This window comes from Mytilus edulis, chromosome 3 (genome assembly GCF_963676685.1).
Source record: "Mytilus edulis chromosome 3, xbMytEdul2.2, whole genome shotgun sequence".
Classification (NCBI taxonomy): domain Eukaryota; kingdom Metazoa; phylum Mollusca; class Bivalvia; order Mytilida; family Mytilidae; genus Mytilus; species Mytilus edulis.
In genome coordinates, this window is record NC_092346.1 from 21,364,556 (window position 1) to 21,388,521 (window position 23,966).

Sequence of the window (23,966 nt, forward strand, 5' to 3'; positions counted from 1 at the left end):
CGAAATTGCATGGGGAAAAAATGGTAGTCTTTTTGGATAATTCATTAGTAAATAACTGTATACATATAACATCAAGTATATAATGTTTGAAATATACAAATATACTACTACTGACACAAATGTATCTAATGTTGGACGTATATGGAATACGTGTTGGGTTAAATAAATGATCATTGTAGCAGCAGGCTATCAATGTATGATATGCATTTACATAATATTTTGTATGAGAATTGGCTGTCAGGGTTCAATAATCTGAGTTGTCATTGAGATATGTAAAGTCATAGTAATAGTTTTGAAACATCACCTACGTCAAAACTTAATCAGATGAATAAAAGAAGATTGTTATGTTATAAATAAATGAATAATTATAAATAAACATTGCGTCATATCCAAACGTACCTACAAAGAAGATCACAAGCCGGATAAAGTAACCCTAGCCTGCAAGGGCTGCCACTATTTTATATTTCAACTGTATAAAAGAGGGACGAAAGATACCAGATGGACAGTCAAACTCATAGAATGAAAATAAACTGACAACGCCATGGCTAAAAATAAAAAGACAAACAGACAAATAATAGTGCAGAAGACAAAACATAGAAAACTAAACTGGACAATAAATCAGGCAGGCCAGTACAGAAATTGTGAAATTCAAGTTTTTCTAATCTCAACTGAGCATTTCATATTATCGATTTAGATGAATGGATTTTGGCATGGGTAATACAAAGTCAAAGTGTATGAAATGGCAGTTGGTTTTCACTCGTTTCGTTAATTGATATCGCTTTATTTCGTCAGTTTTTATGGACTTCCCTCTTGTCGAATTTTCCTTAGATATCGGTATATTTGTTATACTTTTTATACCCAGTTTTTGTTCAGGTAAAAGTATACGTAAGATTCCCATCGGACTATTACCGGTGCAGATGGACTTTCAAACAGCACAATAACCAGTGCTTCGATATATTACAATCTACTGTAAATCTTCATTTTATGTATATTATCTAAATGTATACAAAAAACCAAGGCTGCAACCACTATATACTTGCAATGCTCCTGTCCTATATTTTTCATTTTTAATCATGATATTTTCATAAAAGAAATCACAGTTTATAGATAACATTATGAATATACTTTAAACTTAGACTACACACTCACTCACTCACTCGGGCATATTTTATGACGGTTTTATAAGTTCTAATACGGTCATCTCAATAACACATGTCGTTGTTACGGAAACATGAATCCCACATTAAACTTTATTACTTCCAAATCGTCAATATAACTTTTTAGGTTTAACCGCGTCTTCATGAGTACATGTGTACCAAGTTCTTGTCAGCTGAAGCATCGTTACTTGCATGATTTTAATGATACATTTTAAATATGGTAAGAATTATGCAATAATACTTAAACAGAAGTTTCATTTCCCTCCTTCAAAGCTGATCAAATATGATGATGCCTGCAAACATAATTCTTATTTGGCTTTCCAAACATTTGAGAGCTGCATGATGTCTATTCCGGAAACATGTCTCATGTGCTTTGAAATCAGTACTACCTGATCATGGTAAACTATAAGTCCTCGAGGATACTAGATAATAACTCCAAAATGCAGACTTGGCCTTTAGATGGTATAAGCGTTTAATAAGGCTCATTAGATTTGTTGATTAAAAATTCTTATGCATTTGGTCTACCAAAGATTTGTTCCAGAAACTACAGTAATAAGTGTAATGCAATTATTTTGAAAAATATTGTTCTATTTTCTTTAATACTCAAGAAAAGCATTGAAGATCATATAAGACAATAAAATTGAATTTGCAATTATAGCCCGCTCTTAACACGATCAGACTACGACCATACTACGTTCAGTAATTTTCAAAAAAATCAAGAAGGAAGGTTCATACTCGATTCGTAACTCGTTCATCAATCAACTGATCATAATGACCAAACTGGAGTTTCCTTTCGGTTGATAAGGATAAACCTTAGTCTTAGATGCATGATTTTTTTTTATTAGTTGTTAGTGGCTTTGAACTAGCTGTCAGATAACTGCGAGTACTCTCAGATCTGTTCATTGTGTCTTTTTGTGTCGGGATGTATATGTACCCGGCCACGTCAACTTGTAATTTTTGTCCATCTGATGAGTTAAGCCTTTTTCAACTGATTTTTATAGTTCGTTCTTATGTTGTACTGTTATACCACTGTCCCAGGTTAGGGGAGGGTTGGGATCCCGCTAACATGTTTAACCCCGCCACATTATTTATGTATGTGCCTGTCCCAAGTCAGGAGCCTGTAATTCAATGGTTGTCGTTTGTTTATGTGTTACATATTTGTTTTTCGTTCATTATTTTACATAAATAAGGCCGTTAGTTTTCTCGTTTGAATTGTCTTTTACATTGTCTTATCGGGGCCTTTTATAGCTGACTATGCGGTATGGGCTTTGCTCATTGTTGAAGGCCGTACGGTGACCTATAGTTGTTAATGTCTGTGTCATTTTTGTCTTTTGTGGATAGTTGTCTCATTGGCAATCTTAACACATCTTCTTTTTTATACCAACAGATTGGTTCTCTCAATACCACTACCAAGGTCTGGTCGTAAAGATTTTGTATCTGTATAAATGATTGTAGAAGCATAACTACATGTACATGGCCTTGTGTTATCATGGTTCAATTGAAATTGATGTTTCAAACAAAACCTGTAGAGCTTTGACAATGACAATGCGAATGACTAGAACTCAAATGTTTGTATTATGAACGAAGTCAGGTCGTAAGAAGAGCGTGATGAGGATGACATTCAAGTGCTAGAATCGTGGGTTAATTTCCATATACATTATAAACACTCTTGAAAGATACGAGGCTAATTATAATAATTGGGTACGTCAGCTACATACGTCTATCTTTGATAACTGTACGTCTATCTTTGATAACTGTACGTCTACCTTTGATAACTGTACGTCTACCTTTGATAAATGTACATCCACCTTTGATAACTGTACATCTACCTTTGATAACTGGACGTCTACCTTTTTACATCTACCTTTGATAACTGTACGTCGACGAAAACATTTCGTACAAACAACGGTACCTTGCCGGCTCATATGCATATTCTATAAAGGAATTGTCCATTAGATTGACAAGATGTATGTCCGAAATGAAATAGGAATTCATAATTACTATGTGACGGTTTTCCTCGCGTAGTAGTTCTAACCATATGCATGTGGACTCTAAAAATTCTTAAGAATTTCTGGATAATTTTAAATCTCGATCTTTCTCTGAGTCGGAATTCCTTCAGACACCAAAATATCAAAGAACCCAGATCATTTAATTTCACATTTTAATATATTGATGATATCGATGTTCTTTCACTTGCGAATCCAACATTTTTCTGATTGGGTTCCATTAATATAATGATCAGAACTAGAAATAAAAGAAACAACAGACAGCTTTGTAAATTATTAACCTTTACTATTGAGGACATTTTAGTATAATTACACCTTATGTAAGAATCCTGAGTTTTGGTTGGTTGGTAGCGGCAGCCAGTGTATTTTTCACCAATTTACTGTTATCAATAAACTCATCATAGATATCAGGACTAAATTTTATATATACGCCAGACGCGCGTATTGTCTACAAAAGACTCATCATTGACGCTCGAATCCAAAAAAGTTTTAAAAAGTCAAACACAGTACGAAGTTGAAGAGCATTGAGATCCAAAATTCCAAAAAGTGTTGCCAAATACAGCTAAGGTAAATGAATATCGTTCATTTTGTAACGCCGCCGGGGTATATATGCAAAAAGGATATGCCTTTTCTACCATCTCTGCCGTGGTATTTGCCAAAAAATACTTCTATCCGACTGGACGCTTGTACAAGTAACGTCACGATCATCAATGCGTTTTTGAACGTTAACATTCGGTGTAATTAAAAAGATATAGCATGTTCTTGAGGGGTATTTGCAAAAAATAACAGTCTTGAGAAAGAATTTCCCTCGCCTTACGGCTCGCGAAATTTAACATTCTCTCGACTGGTATTTTTCGCAAATATCCCTCCTTAACATGATATATCTGTTTAATATCCTTTGGCGTGGCTCGGTACTTATACATCCAGTAATTGTGTTATTGTGCTAAATTAATTGTTTGTATTCTTGTCTTGACTTTTGTTTATGTGCTTTCATATTGTCTATATGCCATTTTGTTTTTTCTTTGCTGACAAATATATTTGTTTTTGAAGTGATAAAGATTATAACACAATGTTGGCTGTTGTACCTCTATTTTGACATTTTTACCAACTATGTCTGTTTGTCAATACTCACATTGGAACACTCAACATCCCCCCCCCCCCTAAAAAAAATCCCAAGTTATCTTATACTTGAAATGACATCTTATTTATTGACAAAATTTGAGAGAACATTAAATCTGTGAACGAAAACTGAGTTAAACATTTTCAATATGTTGATGTTAACGTCCTTGAAAAGTATCATAAATGTCTTCTAACCGAATCGAGAAGATCACAGATGATTTTCCTCCGACTGTGTTACATTGTAAAACACACTACCGAAACGATAAAAAATATCAATAATCAGAAACAAAAGATAGTTTAAATATCTAGTGATTATACATAATAAGAAAACACCAATGAAGTTGGTATTGTAAATAATGAAACAAAAAAACCTACATATAAATGTCTTACCACAATAACCACCATATATATTTTGCATAGATTAGCATGATGGATGTCATCGTCAAATATCATGCTGTCCAAGAGTGTAAAACAGAAAAATATAAAATATTTATAAATACAAAAAAAAAACACTAAGTAAACACACACAAGAGTGCACACACTGAAATGTCTCGCCTTCTTTACTAATCATTGATAGTATGTTGATAGTCCTCAATATAAAGCTTTACTACAACTGTCACATATACTTCACATTTATCAAGAAAGCTAAACATTGACCAATGAACCATGAAATTAAGGTCAAGGTCAGATGAACCATTTCAGAAAGACATGTACAGCTAACAATTCTTTCATACAACAAATATAGTTGACCTACTGCTTATAGTTTAAGAAAAACAGACCAAAACATTAAAACTTAACACTGAGCAATGAACCGTGAAAATGAGGTCAAGGTCAAATAAAACCTGCACGACTAATATATAGATCATAAAATATTTCCATACACCAAATATAGTTGACCACTGAACCATGAAAATGAGGTCAAGGTTAGATGACACCTGCCAGATAGACATGTACACCTTACAATCCTTCCATACACTGAATATAGAAGACCTATTGCATATAGTATAAGAAAAACAGACCAAAACACAAAAACTTAACTATAACCACTGAACCATGAAAATGTCAGATGACACCTGCCAGTTGGACATGTACACCTTACAGTCCTTCCATACACCGAATAAACAAGACCTATAGCTTATAGTATCTGAGATATGGACTTGACCACCAAAACTTAACCTTGTTCACTGATGCATGAAATGAGGTCAAGGTCAAGTGAAAACTGTCTGACGGGCAAGAGGACCTCGCAAGGTACGCACATACCAAATATAGTTATCCTATTACTTATAATAAGAGAGAATTTAACATTACAAAAAATTTCAACTTTTTTTTCATGTAGTCACTGACCCATGAAAAAGAGGTCAAGGACATTGGACATGTGGCTGAAAGAAACTTCGTAACATGATGCATCTATATACAAAGTATGAAGCATCCAGGACTTCCACCTTCTAAAATATAAAGTTTTTAAGAAGTTAGCTAACGCCGCCGCCGCCGCCGCCGCCGGATCACTATCCCTATGTCGAGCTTTCTGCAACAAAAGTTGCAGGCTCGACAAAAATGTAAAATTTTTATTTACAGTGGAGTATTGACATACATTTTTATGTAATTTCTTATGTATGTAGAAAAATCTTCCTATAGACTGAATATTAATAAACATAAGTTAAGGGTAAATGCCGTTCCAACTACATACAAAAACAGAAACTCCTACAGGTCAATACTGCAACCATTGATTTTAAATCAATAGACATGTATCTTAACAATAACCAAGCTTTAATCAAGACAAAATAGACACATTGTAAACGAATTTTACAGAAAAACAAAAAAAGAATTCCCAAAGGACAAACACATTAATATTACATGTCTAAAGATACATATGTAACCACTTACGAGGTTCCCGATTTGAACGGTACATGTATGTGGATGTTGTTGGGTTGAACAAGTTTTTAATATGCATGACCATTATAAATAAAACGGTATGTAAAATCACATAAAAAAACCAACGAGAACGGTATGATACATGTAGATAACAAAATCACGAACACAATTAAAACCAGATTTATAATGACACAGCACAAAGAAATACTCACAGATACTGAAAGGAAGACCAGGACAGTACACTTTGTTTTTATAACCATAAAATGCTGGGTGTAAAATACCAGCATTTTATGGTTAGTGATTATTATATTACTTCTTTAATACATAACTGCATAAGGGGAAATATTCAATCTAATTAAAATATAGATCTCCGATTTCGTTATACTACGTTACTACATACTCATATGTAGTAACGTTACTACATACTCATATGTAGTAACGTAGTATAACGAAATCGGAGATCTATATTTTAATTAGATTGGGGAAATATTTTGGCTGTTATATTGATGCACTTATTGATGTCTCGGAAATAAACACATTTATTCTAAAACCAATTGTTGGCATGATACATGTTATATTCTTCTCATATACTTTATGATGATATGATACTAAACCCCTAACGGGACGAATTGTGCTTGAAATTCATATGATGAAGACATGATCTTTCGGTCAGTTTAATTGAGGGATGGAGCTGGCATGTCAGTAACTGCTAGTAGTTCTTTGTTAATTTATGTATAATTGTCCGTTTGCTTAATTTCTTTTGTTACCTATTCTGACATCTAACTCTGATTTCTTAATACCCGCGTCACACTGTCCCGATTTTTACGCCGATGGCAACACGATAATGGAAATTTTCTAAATCGGGACTGATCGTATCCAGATCGGGCTATTCGTAGTGCCTTCTTTAACCATCGTAGAACCATCGGCCACTTTTTCTAGCCTTCGGGGACAACTTCGGGAAGGGTTCTAAATTTTTTAACATGTTAAAAAATACCCGAAGGTGCGTCCGATGTTGAGGGTTCGTATTGAGTTCGTATCACCCTCCTCACCATCGTAATGTCACCGGGAATGCATCTGTGCACATCGTATTGCATTCGTGTTTCAATCGTTTCCATCGGGCAGTTTTGACATTACGATGTCTACACGAATGAATCACGTAGATACCCGAAGGTCTTACGATGGCAACACGACTTCGTGAAGACCTCGTAATCCGGTCGTGTTGCCATCGAATAAAAGTAAGAAGGCGACAAGATGGAACTACGACGGCAATAAATCCAGCTAAATGTAAGTTAATTTTCGCGCTAAAATACATTTAAAGTGTCATGCGCGATATACACTGGTCAGTCTAATACGACAGTTAAGAAAGACGTTCACAAAACATGGAGCTCATATCATATGATTCTATGAGAACAAGAAAGGCGACAGCGTTGTTTCTATTAATTCAAATGGAACAAGAAGAGCAGCTATCACAGGCTCAGGATTTACTTTTACAAGTAAAATATTATTTTTTGTCAATTTTTCATATCAAGTAACATAATGAAAATCATAAACGCCAACACTGCAGGTACACGTATATAGGGAAACCAACTTTTTCTTCATTATTCTGATTTTTTATGTATCGTCTGAGTTGTTGTCACACGAATGTTTACTCCATAACCATTTTGTTTTCTATATGTCATATTTTGCCGCATTTGTTGCTTTCCCCACATCCTTCCTTTTGTCTATATTATTATGATATTCTCCTGGAAAGAGCTCTTTTTGAATAAAAGGGATCAACGAACCCATTACCTTACCTTTAAGATAGATCAGTAAACATGGGCATAATTATGGGTGATTATTCAGACTAGTGCACACATTTTACAGTTCAAACAAGGTAATGCCGAGCGTGGCATCCCCTCGTATGTAACATATTGGGGACAAATATGGACACTATATTTGTATATGACACATGCAAAAAATGGTAAATTGAATATGCATATTTGATACATAAACTATTTTTTTTAGAAATCAACCAAAACATTCAGTAACTGGAAATACTTTTAATATTGTCTTTAGAACCAGCAGGTAAAAAAATGAGCAACCAATTTCCTGTGTATTATGCTATTTCAAGGAGAAAAAACAAGTCCATCTGCATGACCTTGACTTTTGGCCATGAACGTAAAAAATGTCAGATCATTACAAGGAGGAACAATATACCAAATGTGGTTAAAATCTTTTGAAGCATATTTGTTTTAGAGTGTCCACAAGGGTGATATTGCCTTGTATTACAACTGCCACTGTGACCTTGACCTTTGAACTTTAAAGTCAATAGCCTTTTAAAAGATATTCTTAACGAGTAACACCATACCAAGTTTTGAGCATTTTGGTTCTAGAGTGTCCATAACAATTTTATCTACACGCAACTTACATGTAGTAGGCGAGGGGATAATAAACTAAGTTTTATAAGAATTAGACAAAAAGATCGATTTCCCGCCATGCATGGCAGACTTGTACAGAAACGATATGTTGTCGAAATTCTGTTCGTATCTTTTAGACATCGTATGGCCATCGCGCCATCATCGTAATCCATCGTGTAGCCTTCGTAATCCATCGTGTAGCCTTTGTGATCCATCGTGTAGGCTTCGGCTGAGATATGAAGCTAAATACCCGTCTTCGGTTAACCTTCATATGTCCATCTTTTGCTATCGTATATAATTTCGGCACCATCGTATAGACTTCGTTATTCATCGTACTTGCTTCGGTCACTTTTTGGTATTTTAACGAGATCGGGACCAACTTCGTAAGAACTTACAATTTTCGCATTCGGGTGTCCATAGTATATAAAAATCGGGACAGTGTGACGCGGGCATAAATCTGAGTTTTACTATGTTTGTTTTTTCTGCATTGGCTAGATGTATAGAGGGAGTGTTGATATCTCACAAAACATGTTTAACCCCCGCCGCATTTTTGTGCCTGTCCCAAGTGCCTCTGGCCTTTGTTAGTCTGTCTTGTATAAAAAAAATTAAATTTTAGTTCATTTCTATGTTTCGAAGTTAAATATGATGTCCATTTTCACTGAACTAGTACACATTTTTGTTAAAGGACCTGCTGAAGCACGCCTTTGATTGCGGGATTTTCTCGCTGTGTTAAAGATCCATCGGTAGTCTTCGTCTGTTTTCGTCTTTGGTCGGGTCTCTTTGACACATTCCCCATTTCCATTCTCAATTTCAATGCTTAAACGCCCTTTATATAAAGGGGTGCGTGATAGTATCCGTAGTGTATTTTTTAAACATTACACAGTTCCGTACTTCTAGTACAAGCCATGAAGTATTTGCCACTATACGTTTAAGCAACCAACACTTAATCTATCATTTAGCAGTATAGACCAAGAACATACTTTTCAATACAAGAGAGATCACTCTATCGCTTAAAATTATATTTATTTCATTTGAGTTCTATAAATCATCACAAATTAATCATTAAAAATAAAAGTTTTGAATCAATCTATCAATTATACATAATGTCACTTTTTCTTTAAGGTGCAGCCTGGTATAAAATGACGTTCAAGATTATCTATATATACAATTGTAACTTAGCTTGCCGTCAGACAATTCTCGGTGTTCAATACTGGTTCTCTGTATTTGTGAAATGTGTAAAATGGTCAATATCTTTGAAATTTAACAAAGGTAGTGACCTTTTTGATTTTTATTTTGTATCATAGTACTGAGCCAAATACTAATATCAGACGATTGTCTTTTGGAAGAATATGCATATATGCTGCGATCATGACTTATTCTCAAGGATTAGGATTGTAAGAATGCATTTACTCAAACGCATAACATTTACAAGGTTTCATTTTAATTTACGAGCACTAAGTCGATATCACTGCTGGTGGACTGGTATTGCAAGAGGGTAAGTTCAACTCAGTTGTCAGTATTTTTCTAAAATGCATGAAGGTTCTATCTCCACCATTCAAAGTTGAACTCAGCAGAATAAAGACATTCATTTTAGGTCCTTTTTTGGTATTAGATGCATATCAATGCTTCTTCGTTTTTATAAACTCCTAGTAGATTGAGCGTGCTCAATGAAGTAATTGCACAACATGCTTTTCTTTTTTCTTTTGTACGATAAGACTAGGCATCAGGTGTATCAGCCTTATCATTAAAAATTTAAAACGGCCATAACATTTAATTTAATATACAAAAATAGTCGCACTGTCATTCTAACTTCTCGGCATTGAATGATATTCCTGAGATTCGCCATTTTAAAATTTGATAATGATTATGTCTTGTGAATATTATTGCAATGTAAATGCTTTGTGTCATATGAATTTTCATAAAGATCTTCATGCTAAAATTCCATAGATTTTTTCATAATCAAAAGATCTGTGCAAAGTTAAAATACTTCTCGAACATGATAGACCAGGGCAAGCTGTTGGACTTACTGCATGTTAAGGTTTTGATTAAACCGAACGGGTTTCGACAAACAATAATACTGCTCAGAAAGTAAAAATATTTCATTGCAAAGATATTGAGCCTCAAACTCAATATTGTCTCTTAGACATATATTTATATTCATTTTGTTGAAGATTTCCCAAAAAGCTCGTTCTGAATAGCATGGCCAATTTGTCACTGGACGTTCAGTAAACGACAATCAATCTTTCCTGCAATGGAAATTTTAGTGAAACATTAATCAATGTTTTAGTAAGTTTTTGATTTTCTAATATTTCGGCCACACGCATTTTTAAGCGAAATCGTTGTGTGAATATTTTTATAATGATATATTTCCTAATTTTAATAATATAGTTGTAAATCATGCATGAATATTTGACTTACATGTAAGGTGGATAGGGCGTCTTAATTAAAATTGATAGAATTTTTCGATAACTTGTCAAAATGAAGTTTTTATCCTGTTTTTTCAAAAATATATTTAAAAGTATGAGTTACCGGACTTTTTTTATGCTACAGTTTGTGCAAAATTGTCAAATTTTGTATAGATTATGCATGGAAAATCAAATTTGTGTGATAAAAAGAAAACGCACTATCAGAACTTAAAGATAAAATGTGAGAAGATTGCTCTTATAACATGCTTTCAGACAAGAAAAGGAAAAAATGGGGTCACCGAACTTGTTTTCATGCTACATATCAAAATAGGTAAATTCATAACACTTTCTATTATAAAAATTACTTTATCTGAGTTATCTCCCCTTATTTGGCAAAGTTAAAAAAATTAATCAAACATAAACAAGGTGTTTTTGAGAAATTACAGCTGTAACCATGATAAAACACACAATTTTCTATATTTATACCAAAAGTGTTTACATAAATTACAACAACTCTCAAAATTTGCACATTTCATCAAATATCTAGACCAAAGTTATCTGCCTCTTCAAAATCCAAGATGGAATTTGTGATAAATGTTCGGAGTACATGATTTTTCCATACAATATTAGGTAAAATGGTTAGCCCCATAACGTCCATATAACTCTTCATATAAGACTTAATGGCTCATAAGAGGTCATTTGCCAAAATATAAGCAGATTCTTAATTTTTTGCTTTGGATTTGAAACCCAAATTAAACCAATGTAAATATATGTAAAAGTCAGTCTTTTCCCGCCATATTTTAAAAATCAAATATCTCGAAAAGGAGCTGCATATAGGTTTATAGGTTATTGTGTTCCTTAACTAATATTCTTCCCATTAAAAGTATCAATTTTAATATTTTGATTTTTTTTAATTTCACCTAAGTATATCCTTAATCATAAAAAGTTATATATGAAAGAATACAATGTACACGAAGAGTTACTCTTTGTTCGATTGGTTTGTGTAATAGACAAGCAGCTTATATAAATAAAACAACCCCTTGTATGGAGATATAAGACTTCACTTCAGACACTGCTGTTTTATATATGAGACAATATCTAAAAAAAGTCTAATTTCCATGCCCCATCTTTCACCATCTTCGCTATCCAAGGGTTACGATCCACTCCCGTTCTCTTCGCTAGCCAAGGGTTACGATCCACTCCCGTTCTCTTCTTCTTTGGCGGATTGAGATAAAATTTCGGAGACACAAGGTAAGGATTTTTATTGGTTGCAGTAGAAGAGGACGGGAGTGGATCGTAACCCTTGGCTAGCGAAGATGATCTTTCATCAGCAATTATTTTTTTATTCAGGCTTTTATTTGGAAAATTTTAAGTGTTTAACTAGAGTATATAATGCACCATCTGCACCAAATTAAACATTCCTTTAAATAAAATATTATAATTTAAATGGTCACCCCCCCCCAAAAAAAAAATTATATTGTCCCCTGTTATTTTCTGAAAATTAAATCATTCAAAGAATATCTAAATTAAGTGAACAGCCTTCCTATTTTCACAAATCTGATAGATTTATAAAAAAAACTTCTCCATTACTGCCCTGATTTTGTTATAACTAAAACATGTAAGAAAATTTTGCATTTTTAAGGGTCTTTTAAATGTTGTCCCCAGGGGGTAATTTCCCTTCTGTTACCGCTGGGGTTTTAGGACTTTTGGACATGTTTGTAAGATAAAAAAAATATTTCTAGTAATGCAATGTGAAGAGCATCAGTTCCTGAATGTATGATTCCATATGTTTAGGTGAATAGCAGCCAGTTTGAAAAATCTGAACTCCCCCGTGAAAGATCAGAATTTGGAGAAAATAATGTTGTTGTTCTCTCCTGTTACAGCCTTTTTGTGTACCTTCTGAGATTATGTCATTGTCAGCACTATAACAGTACATGTATTTTTATAGAATCTTATCAAATTAATATGTAGATGGAAGTTAAACTTCTACACAATTCGAGTAAATGAACAAAAAGTACTGCGTAATTCCTTTCTGTTACGTTCTGTCATGTTATATATACCCGATAAAAAGTAACAGCATAACCATAATCAGTAACAGGAAGGATGTTCAAGACAATTTCACTGATGAATCAAAAAGTTAATTTACTATATATGCCAACCATTTCATCTAATATAAGTTATCATCACCATATTAAATCAATTTCAAAATAATATACAGTATATTGAAGGAAAAAATTGGTTTTTTGCTTTTGGTAACAGCAGAGAACATTGTGCAATTTTCTAGTGTAGTAGATAGTAGCAGAAAGGAATTTATCTTAGAATTTTTCATTACCTAGGCAGATTTTTTTATCTAGCAAATACAGTTTCAAAGGATAAATGACATTTTTTGCTGTTAACTTCCAATTGTGACCAATCTGAAATGATGTATTTTTCTTAAACTATAAAATAAAGCTTTTTATTTGAGAAAAAAATCCTTTCTGTTACCAACTCTGTCCTGTTACCGCTGTCCTGTTTATCAATATTCTGTCATATTACCGACATATCTGACTATATTTTAGTATATTTCTAAACCTTTTGTATTGAAAATGCTAAAACCCATTATTGGTATTGGATAAACTATTGCAGGATATACTAGTAAACGACAAATAGTGTCTTAAACTTATTCCTTATTCTCATTAGACACTTTTTAAAATTGATTCACTTTTGTAACAGGAAAGAACTGGATATTTTTTGTACCATTTTTAAAATTGCCATTGTTACCGCACATTTAACAATTGTTTGAATTACAGTTCCTAGATTCTCAATGTGTGTTCTTCGATTTGTGCTATTAAAATACCGGGTCTAACGACATGTTTTTTTTTTTTTTCTTATTGCCAAAAATTACACTTTTTCAGAAATTGTCTCAGATGTATCCGTATATTTCTATTGGAGTTAGGTCATGCATTTTTAAACGGTTAAATATACCCAATTCAGGGTTGCTGATACAACTGGGATTGTTGTAATTCTGCACTGTTTTGTTTTAAATTATAATTGACAAAAAAACGTAATTTCATTGAGAGGTAATTACTTCCTATTGTTTTAAAGGGTTCCAAGCATAATATATACATGTAAATATATATAATTCTTCTCAAATGTATCCCATTTAACATCCCGACGATTTAAGAACAGACATTTCTAAATGAAAACACATAAAAGCGTGACACAATGTTTGCCTACTATTGAATATATGTGTATTTTTATATTTACTTTTTAACTTCGGAAGAAAAGGTGATTAAATTCAATATATAAATATATATATATATATATATATGTGAAATCTTTCGGTGTAGTTTTGAGATTCATGTTGACAACTGATTATAAGAATCCTTTTAATTCCAAACCGCCCGCCTGACAATGCTATGCTATAACCCGGTTTGCACTTCGCAGTTATTTACTTTGGGTTATTAAATGTTTGTATATAATGTTTTTGATTTTTTCAAAATCAATTGAAAAACACCAATAATATGATGGACATCACATATCTCTCCTGCTTTCAATTTAATATATTTTTTTATTTATTTGGAGTAGGAGTGGAGCGAAAAATTTCCCGCACATTTATAAATGATTGCTGAAAGAAAAAATGACGAGTGCTGTAACAGACAAGCAAATTCCACTTTTTAAATATCAATAACGAGAAGCACATGCGTCATGTTAGAATTGGTGTGCACATACTATGAGAGTATGGAAGAACCAGCATACATACTATATCAAATGCTTCGAGACTTTTAAAACATCGAACATTCGTTGCATTTTGTACATAAATGGATCATGTACCGCCACCAATCGAAAAACTGCAAACACAGCTGTCCGAACAAACTCCATCATCGGTAATCGAATGCAAATGAATACCTAGCCCGCCATGCATTTCTTAAAAAAAAAACGGAAAAAATTTGCATAAAGATTAATAATAGGAAATGAGTTTTGCAAGTACAATATATAAACTCCTATAAAGATAACACGATTGTGTTTATAGAGAGTATCCCAGAATCACTACAACTGTATATCGAAATAGTTTTAATTTTGGATGTAACCGTCTTGTCTATCAGCTCATAGACATAATTTTGTCATGTAATATCAACGTCAACGTTTTTTCTCGATTTACTCAAATTTAGAATTAAATTATAAGGAATGATTGAAATATTTTGTATGTCTATTCGAAATAACATAATAAATGTGTTGCACACTTTAAAATAACACGCTATGCGGGATTATTCAGTGTGCATCACATTTTTTATATTATTTTTTTCATAGACAGAAAAAATATTCAGTCATTCCTTAAGGATTGAACAATTTTACTCTTAATTTGCAATTTCAGATACGATATTAGTTATCCACTGCTGGTTCTTTATGTATGGCGTTCCTATAAAATTTTATTTCACTGAAATAGAAAAATTCTAAATGGTATCTGCATTGCAATAGAGTGAGAATTATCTCTTTCAATTCTTTCATATATATGATGTTATATATATGTTTTGTTAAAATCCAAACTGAAAACAGAATGAGACCTCGTTTTAAGACACATATTTGGTTTCAAATGGGTTCAGAGGTTTTAATATCTGTTTTCCAGTCTAGCTAAAAAAAAACTGTTTCTGTTTTCTTCTAGCCTGTAAAGACTTTTACCATGATTTTTTAAACATCAAAGTAAACTAAACATGTAAATGAAATAAAAGCAGTCCACATAAGGACCGTAAATAGCACTCAAACATTCTATAATGTGATGTTTCTCCGTTAAAATGTTTCAAGTGAGTGGCGGTTAAAGTCAATTAGACCACTATTTGGTAACTGGCTATAAATCTCATTAGAGACAAGTCAATAATTTATACAGTGCCTTCTTTTACAGGAATGCCTTAGCGAGTGTATTCACAGACAGCATATTATATCTATCAATACAAAAACTAAGGAGTATAAGCTCTAATCTACTATATACACATTATAATACAGATTTGCATTACTATTAACAGGATGACAACTTAATTAGCTAAAACTGCAATCAATTTCCTGTTATGAGTTTCTATTGAGTGATTTTTTTCTTTGGAATAAAACTTTTAAAAGAAAACTCGTTCATCATGGGGTCAGCTGATGGATCTACTACTAACGATAAAAAGAAAAACGTTCATAGAGATAGTGACATTGTTGAAATCAACGAAAAACATGGACCTCTGTATAATGCTATTCCACGGATGCATCCTGCTGCAGCTATTATATTGTGTTTACTAAATATCTGTGCCCCAGGTTTTGGTAAGTATAAACGCTTGTAAATAATGTATTTCTCTGTTTGTTTTCAGTTGAAAGTAGGTAATCAATTATGTTTCTGCTAGTTTGACGTACGTTAGGCGTTACTGTTCGTCATGCATATTCTTTTAAAAAGAAGATAACATTAATACGCTGCTTAGTGCTCAAAGTTTAACTAAGAAAATATAAGAGTTATTACTTTGATACATATATTTTGACACACGGCAACTGTGAAAAAAGCTGTTGTTTATGTTTCATCTTGTAAATTATTCAGAGATATTTATGATTAACTGAAGCAAAAACCAGTAAATTGTAAAAGTTCGAAATTTTGCGACCTTTGATAGACCCTTTAATAGGGCACCAATATAATAAATCTTTCTGTTTTGGCCATATTATCAATCTGACTTGAAAAAATCTTATAAATTTACTAACTCGAGTTTCATATAAATATCTCTCCTACTCAACAAATCTGTAACTGATGTTCAGATATAATACTTCATATGTAAAAATTGTATACTAGTATTGGAAAAGATGTAAAATTGTATTTTTGGAGTAAAGGATATATACTAAGGACGAACAGGAATACAGATTTTCTATAACAATTTGCTAATAAAGATATCTTCTGTCAGGTTTTTTTGGCAGGAGTTCGTCAGTTGTCATTCTAAATAACTGTATCCCAGCTATTACGTAGAGACGTAGATAAAACATACAGATATCCTTTGCTGTTAAATGCTTTATTTATATTCAAGGCGACAATTACATATGATCTTTCAAGGATACGCCTGCATAGATATGCACGAGAAGTATTCCGGAAATAAACCGCAGAAGAAATGCACAGAAAGTAATATCAAAAAGCAGTTGCTCGTGTCATGCCAATGCAGACCTTCGTAAATCTGCAAGCATGAAAGCCAAGTAAAATAAACACAGTTGTATAAACAAATAAAAATATGTTCAAATTCATGGATATACCTACTAAAAAATGACCTTACAATCACTAGTTTGATGCCTATAGAAAAGTCTGAGAAATGTTTTTAATTTACATAATATCAACAGTGATCACTTTATAAATAAATTTAATCTTTTAAGAAAAAATTAAAATTTATTTCCAAAAAGACACACAAGCAGCTGAATATTTATTGTCGTGTCCTTGTGAACATGTTTTAGTGATATATCGTCTGATATTTAAACTGGACATTTCAGTTCATCGAAAATATTCGCCGCTTTTATGTTGCATTGCATGTTTGTATCGGTTTAATTTGACATCGAAAACACATCTGCTTGGGCATTGCTGTCCATTTCAACATACCAAAGATATAGAAATGTCACGATTATCCCCCAGCAAAATAAATAGTACATTTCAACTGATATGGCTTTACAAAATAATGGTATTGATACCGTTTGCTATATTGTACATTGTATCTCTTTCCATGTGATTTGTTAATTTAGCTAAGGATTTGTAAATACATATAGCAGAATAATTCTGAAAAAAGAGTAAATGGTGTCCTTACCAATTGATATTCAGATATTTTTAGTCTATGGAAGACTCCGCGGACTCTATTATAAAATTATTACATTGCATCTCTTCTGCTGTCTTTTAAAATAAACTCAAAGGATTAATTTAATGTTTCTTAGACTAGAATTGAAAACTGAAACTAACCTGCTATGATATTGTATAGTTGTTAACCGATAAAAGTTCAGTTATGAATACCAACAGACAAGACAATGTTATACTTAGAATAACTTATCCAAAATTCAAATAGAGTGCCACTGGATGTTAATCAACCATCAATCAATCAATCAAATATAGTGTAGTTTCAATTCGTATTTAATACACAAAAAAAACAGCGATAAATTATATAAAAGTACTACTCGCATTCGTGAATCGATGAGTTCTTTTGTCTTGTTGAATTTTTTTTAGATATTTATTGTTTTTGCAGATTAGTAATTCTAGAAATATCACCCTTGTCGACATTATAAAACTTTAAAAAAGACTACAAATTGTAGATTGGTTTTCGTCAGGGTATGCTTTGCAGAACGCCATCAAAAGGGAGAATTGCAAGTGGTAAGGGGATCACAAACCACCAGTCGGCAAAAGACAATTGCATCGCCAAAACATAAACGATGAACAATCAATTTTTAAGTATGAATAAAATACATAGGATCTAAAAACTGAACAACGTGATATCTCCATCATATTAGGAGACTAAACTCAGTTGCCCCGGAACTGTCCGGAGTTCCTGCTTGTTGGCTGACACCTGTCGTAATACAAAAATAAAACTTTCCTGCAAGGTAATACACCTGTTTTGAAATCATCTGCGTCGTCATATTTGATGTCTTGGAATTTAAAACGGCAGTTCATAATAAATGGAAGAACGATTGGTTTTAACTTTATTGTCAAAGTCGTAAAACACCTCTTGTGGTTCTTATACAAATCTTGAACATTATTCATATTTGACGTGACTTTGTCTTGAATAATAAGCATAATGGTAAAATAGATCTACAATCTATGAGGAAAGGTATGTTAAGGACCTTTAATCATTATCTCCTGAATGTGTTATGATGACTTAAGCATTCATTTTGTGCAAAGAGATCAGTTTGAAGTTACAAACTTAATCGTATTTAACCTACAGCAAGAGAAAAATATGAAGGAAGATTTATAAAACATCATTTGATGTAGAGCAGATAGACAATGTTATCAATCTAATTTATAGAAATAACACATTTTTCATATTTAACGGTGAACGAAAATGTAATTTGATTTACAAAACAGAACCTAACGTTTATGATCCGCACTAGAATGAGGGAAAGTTGTAGCATAATGCATAATTTGAATTCAAATATCGCAGAACGTATGAGGAATCTAGGAAACTAATATAGAAATTCTTTGCCGTTATTAACAAAACAAACAAACACATGACCTGATTGTATTCTAACACTTCAAATGTAACTGTGAAAAATATTGCCGACAACCATCAACTGGAGGGGGATACATTTGTGCGGTCATTTTGTGCTGTCGACTAATTATGTTCAAACAATTCCCTTAAATTGTGTCTCATTAATAGTTTTTTTTAAACTTCTATTGGATCTTTTTAAGATCTCAATGACCCTCTAATTCTTAAAGAGAACACATGATTTAAACAACCCTCTAAAGGGGTACACATGATTTCTATATGGTAGAAAGGAGAAAATATGATTAAAAGCCACTATTAATGTTAGAAAGGAGAATACACCATTAAAAGCCACTTTAAGTGTTAAAAAGAAGAACACACCATTGAAGCCCTCTAAATGTTAAAAAGGAGAACACACCATTAAGGTCTCTTTAAATGTTGGAAAGGAAAACACATGATTAAAAACCCCTCTAAATGTTAAAAAAGAGAACATCTGATTTAGATGACCCTCTAAATCTAAGAAATGATAATACATGATTAAAAGATCCTTTAATTTTTGAAAGAGGCATTCATGATATGAATGCTCTTCAAACTGTCAGAAGAAAAAAACGTTTCAACTGTCTTGAGCATATTTGAAAAGATTTATGATTGAAGTTGCCAAAAATTAATTAATGCAATGCAACGAGATTTTTTGGTTGATCGTGACACTCTTAGCATTTTGTCCAGGCAACGTTTTTGTTAACTTATATTGGTTTCTTAGATACACGACAATTAATCATTTTGAATCATTTTGTTATATTTTAAGCCATGGCAGTCTTGTTTACTGACTGACCGGGGAAACGCAAACTTTATATTACCTTCCCTAAGGATTATTCACACCAAGTTTTGTTGAAAGTGATTTAGTAGTTTCATTTTCTATCATTATTTCCTTGATAGATATAAAGAAGCTATATATAAAACCAAGAGTTCTACGCGGTGAAGTTGGAATCATCCGTTCGTAAATTTATGGACGCCATAACTAGTTGGCTGACCGTTATGAAATATCTTGTTTCACAGATGACGACGGAAATTTTCGTAACTACACTCCCGTTCTCTATTCCCCGATTGTTAGCTACCAAATTAGACTTATCACCGGTTGTGTATTTACATGAGCAACACGACGGGTGCCACATGTGTCGCGGGATCTGCTTATCCTTCCAGACGGTGTTTATGATGCTCAGTCTTTAGTTTTATATTTGTGGTTTTTCCTTTTTTGTCATAGCGTTGTCACTGTATTTAGACTTATCAATTTGAATGTCGCCATTGCATCGTTATTCTTTTTTTCAGAGTAGAATATCTTTGAAAAGCCTACGATAGACAAAAAAATGAGTCAACAATAGTCGATTAATGCTAGAAATTGGTACAGTAGCTTCTGAGAACAGTGATAAAAACGTAGACTATGAACCCGATATTGTTTAAAAAAATATTCGATTAATTTATAACTCCTTAAAGATTTAACTAATTGTTTAGGTTTCATTGGCATTTTTGTAAATCTTGTATTTCTGATTTAAATTTTAAGACCGAGTGACGGCAAAAGCTGAGACCAGGTAAGATAAAATCAGTTTAAAACCTCCAGATCTTTATAACAGAGGAACGAAAGATACCAGAGGAACAAACTCATAGGCAGAAAATAAACTATAAAAAATCAAAAAAAGACAAACAGACAAATAATAGTATACAAGACACAACAAAGAAAACTAAAGACTAAGCAACACAAACCCAACCAAAAACTGGGGGTAATATAAGGTGCTCTGGAAGAGTAAGCAGATTCTGCTCCACATGTGGCACCTGTCGTGTTACTAATGTTATTACAAACCCGGTAAATAGTCTAATTCGGTAGGTCACATTCATGAAAAGGGATGGGGATTGTAGTTACGACGTAAGGAACATATCCGATATCATCTGTGAAATGGTTATTCCATAACGGTCAACCAACTCGTGATGGCGACCGTAAAATTTACGAAGGGATGATTTAAACTTCATCATTTGGATCTATCAAGGAAATCATGAGAGGAAATACAAGCCCGGGAATATCGTATCAATTGGGAAACATATACTCTGTATGCAGGCGCTGCTGGAATGTTGCTACATAGAAATGAAAAGTTCATAATTGGGAAGCTGAAGTCATCTCTTTTGTCGTAAAGTTTTGTTTTCAACCGACCCTCATTGTCAATGTCTATATGTAAGTCAAGACATGAGACCGACTTAACTGTGTCTGTTGTATCCTTTATCTTTAGTTCGATGGAATAGATGCGTTCGACATAGTCACCAAATTTTAATTATTTAGTGAGAAGAGAACATCATCCATATAGCGGAAAGTAAAGTTTAAGGATATTGCTAACTTCTTATCTTTCTTCATAAGAAGTTCCTGTATGAAGTCAGCCTCTTAATAATAAAGAAACAAGTCGACAAGGAGAGGGGCGCCATTTGGTTCCTATTGAAATGCCGACCGTCTGTTGAGAAACACGTCCTCCAAACGTAACAAATGTGTTGTCAATCAAGAAATCAAGCATCTTGCTACTGTCAGTTTCAGAGAATTTTTTGTTTGAATCAGAGTGATCCTTTACAAAGTAGAGTTTATCTCTCCCTAAGACAAGATACTTGTATCTACGTTGGCCATTTTTTTATGAAACAAAGCAATACCAACTCTTTTAATTTGTCTTTCAGTTTTGAATTGGGAATACTTGTGTAAAGTGTAGAATAGACAAATGTTTTAATGCTATTGCAAGATAAAAGAGTCTTAGATTGTATGTATACTCTTAAAGATCTGTTTAGTATCCACACCTGATTCTCGCCACCTCTAGAATAGGCAGTTTCAAAATAACTTTGAATCCCGGCTTTGATTGCTGATAAAAAAAATGTTAATAATTTAAAAAGAGGTTTCGTGGAGTATTTGTAACACCCAGCAATATACCGTTGTTTGTAATGACACTTTTGTAGTTTAGGCATCCAATACAGTAACCAGGAAGATCCAATTCTTCAACATTGAAATTCCAAAGAAACTTGTATATATATATATAATTGTTATTTTCATTAAAATACCTACAACTTCTAAATGGGATATCATCATATATATCATGGAAATATCAATGATCTGGGCACTGAGACACAAATGTATATCCGGTGTGGTGTTTTTTTTTAATTTCACGTTAGTACATATTGATGTAGTCTCTTCTAAATGTGATAGGTTGCGGTCTTTACTGCTCTTTAGGATTAAATGCAAAACATCGTGATACTTGAGTTTTAAAAAAATGCTACATGGGAACAAATGTCTTGTACATATCATGCGTACAGTATTGGGATTTTGTGACTTAATATTAAAAAAAGTGCTTCCTGCCACGAAGAAAAAAAGGTTAGGCAACTCTGAAGTCATAACTACTTTTGTCTACCTTCTGTTTGCTGTTTTTACTCCTCTTCACACTTCGACTTATCTGGTTTGATATCCCTAAATAGATAAAACCTTTCTTTGTTAATAGACCTTTGAATTCAGCATAAATTTTTTATCAAACATATACAATTGAGTTCAGAAAAAAATTCAGAAAATGGATCATTTTATTTTGTTTTATGTTTGACACATGAAACAGGAGTTGTAATACAAGACTGGTACCCGATGATGTTATCAATTATAACAAGTCCATTTCAGAGTTTTCACTACAGTAAATATTGATAGAATCGCAAAATATGTTCTCATTTTTGTCTAATGAATTCACAAAAGAAAAGTCATTCTGTCACCCCACGCGAAGTTTGATATTAATATGACATTCACGTGACCTTGATTTAAAATGTTTCATCAAAAGAAAGACATTAAAAATATTTTCTGTATGCTATGTTCATTGTCACATTTATGAAATTCATTTTCCGATTATATGAAATAAGTGCTATTAGTTCATGTATTATTTTTTTTTGGCGCCAAATTGTAATCCTTTTGAGACAAATTTTCGTGGAAGTTTCCATAATAAAGTAAAAAGATTGAAACGCCACTGAACAAAGTAATATGCCTTAAAATAGGAAATGAATATCGAATAAAACGAACAACATAACAGGAACTGCCAATTTCTTGTTTTCTCAGCTGTAAACTTTTCTCTGAATTTAAATATCTGTAAATCACTGATCAATAAAGTTACCAGTTTATAGGTAATTTTCTTTGATGAAATCAGAGCTTACATTCTTCAAAATGAATGTTAAGTTTGAATTGTTTACATGTTTAAATGTCTTGAAGTTGTAAGGCAATTAATTTGAGTTTGGTCGTAATTTGGTCTTGACAGCCTGAAATATAATCAATGCTATTTGTCGGTAAAATGGGTTAATAAAGAAAAAGTAACCATGCTGATAATTACCAATATAACTAATATCTCCATAGAGAATGTCAATTCAAAATGAAGAATTTTACAATTTAGCGAAAACTTATTATTTGATCTTTTTGTGTGCAAGATCAGATTTTTTGTTCTCCGCAGAAAAGTCTTTTTGATGCAGCCAGAGTTCGGTACCTTTGAATCTTGAGAAGCCACAACAACAACATTGTCACCTTATTTATGATTCTTTAACAGTGGTTAAAAAAAATCACAGTAAATCTTTATACAATTGGCACTGCTTTAAAAATGTCTTAAAATGCATTCATCTTTTTTCTTATAAGATTTATTGTTGATCTTTGGAGAAAATGATATACAAACTTTTAGCATTATTGGTTTTTCACATAAAATATCTTCAGATGAAGCATATAATAGACACCTTTCATCAACAAAATTCTGTAAGAAGTTATAAAATCAGCATCTGCTTCACATTTAATGATGAAGTTAAAAGATAGTCACTTTTT

At 32.7% G+C, this 23,966-nt stretch overlaps 1 protein-coding gene across 1 annotated transcript in view; it reads left to right on the forward strand.

Annotated features, from left to right (window-relative positions):
• Positions 1-15,791: 15,791 nt before the first annotated feature.
• The window catches only part of LOC139514205 (protein stum homolog), a 31,175-nt gene continuing 23,000 nt past the window's right edge, over positions 15,792-23,966 (forward strand). The window contains exon 1 of the mRNA XM_071303028.1: positions 15,792-16,232. Within this exon, the coding sequence (XP_071159129.1) occupies positions 16,061-16,232 (172 nt within the window). The 5' untranslated portion in view covers positions 15,792-16,060. The remainder of the gene's footprint in view (positions 16,233-23,966) is intronic.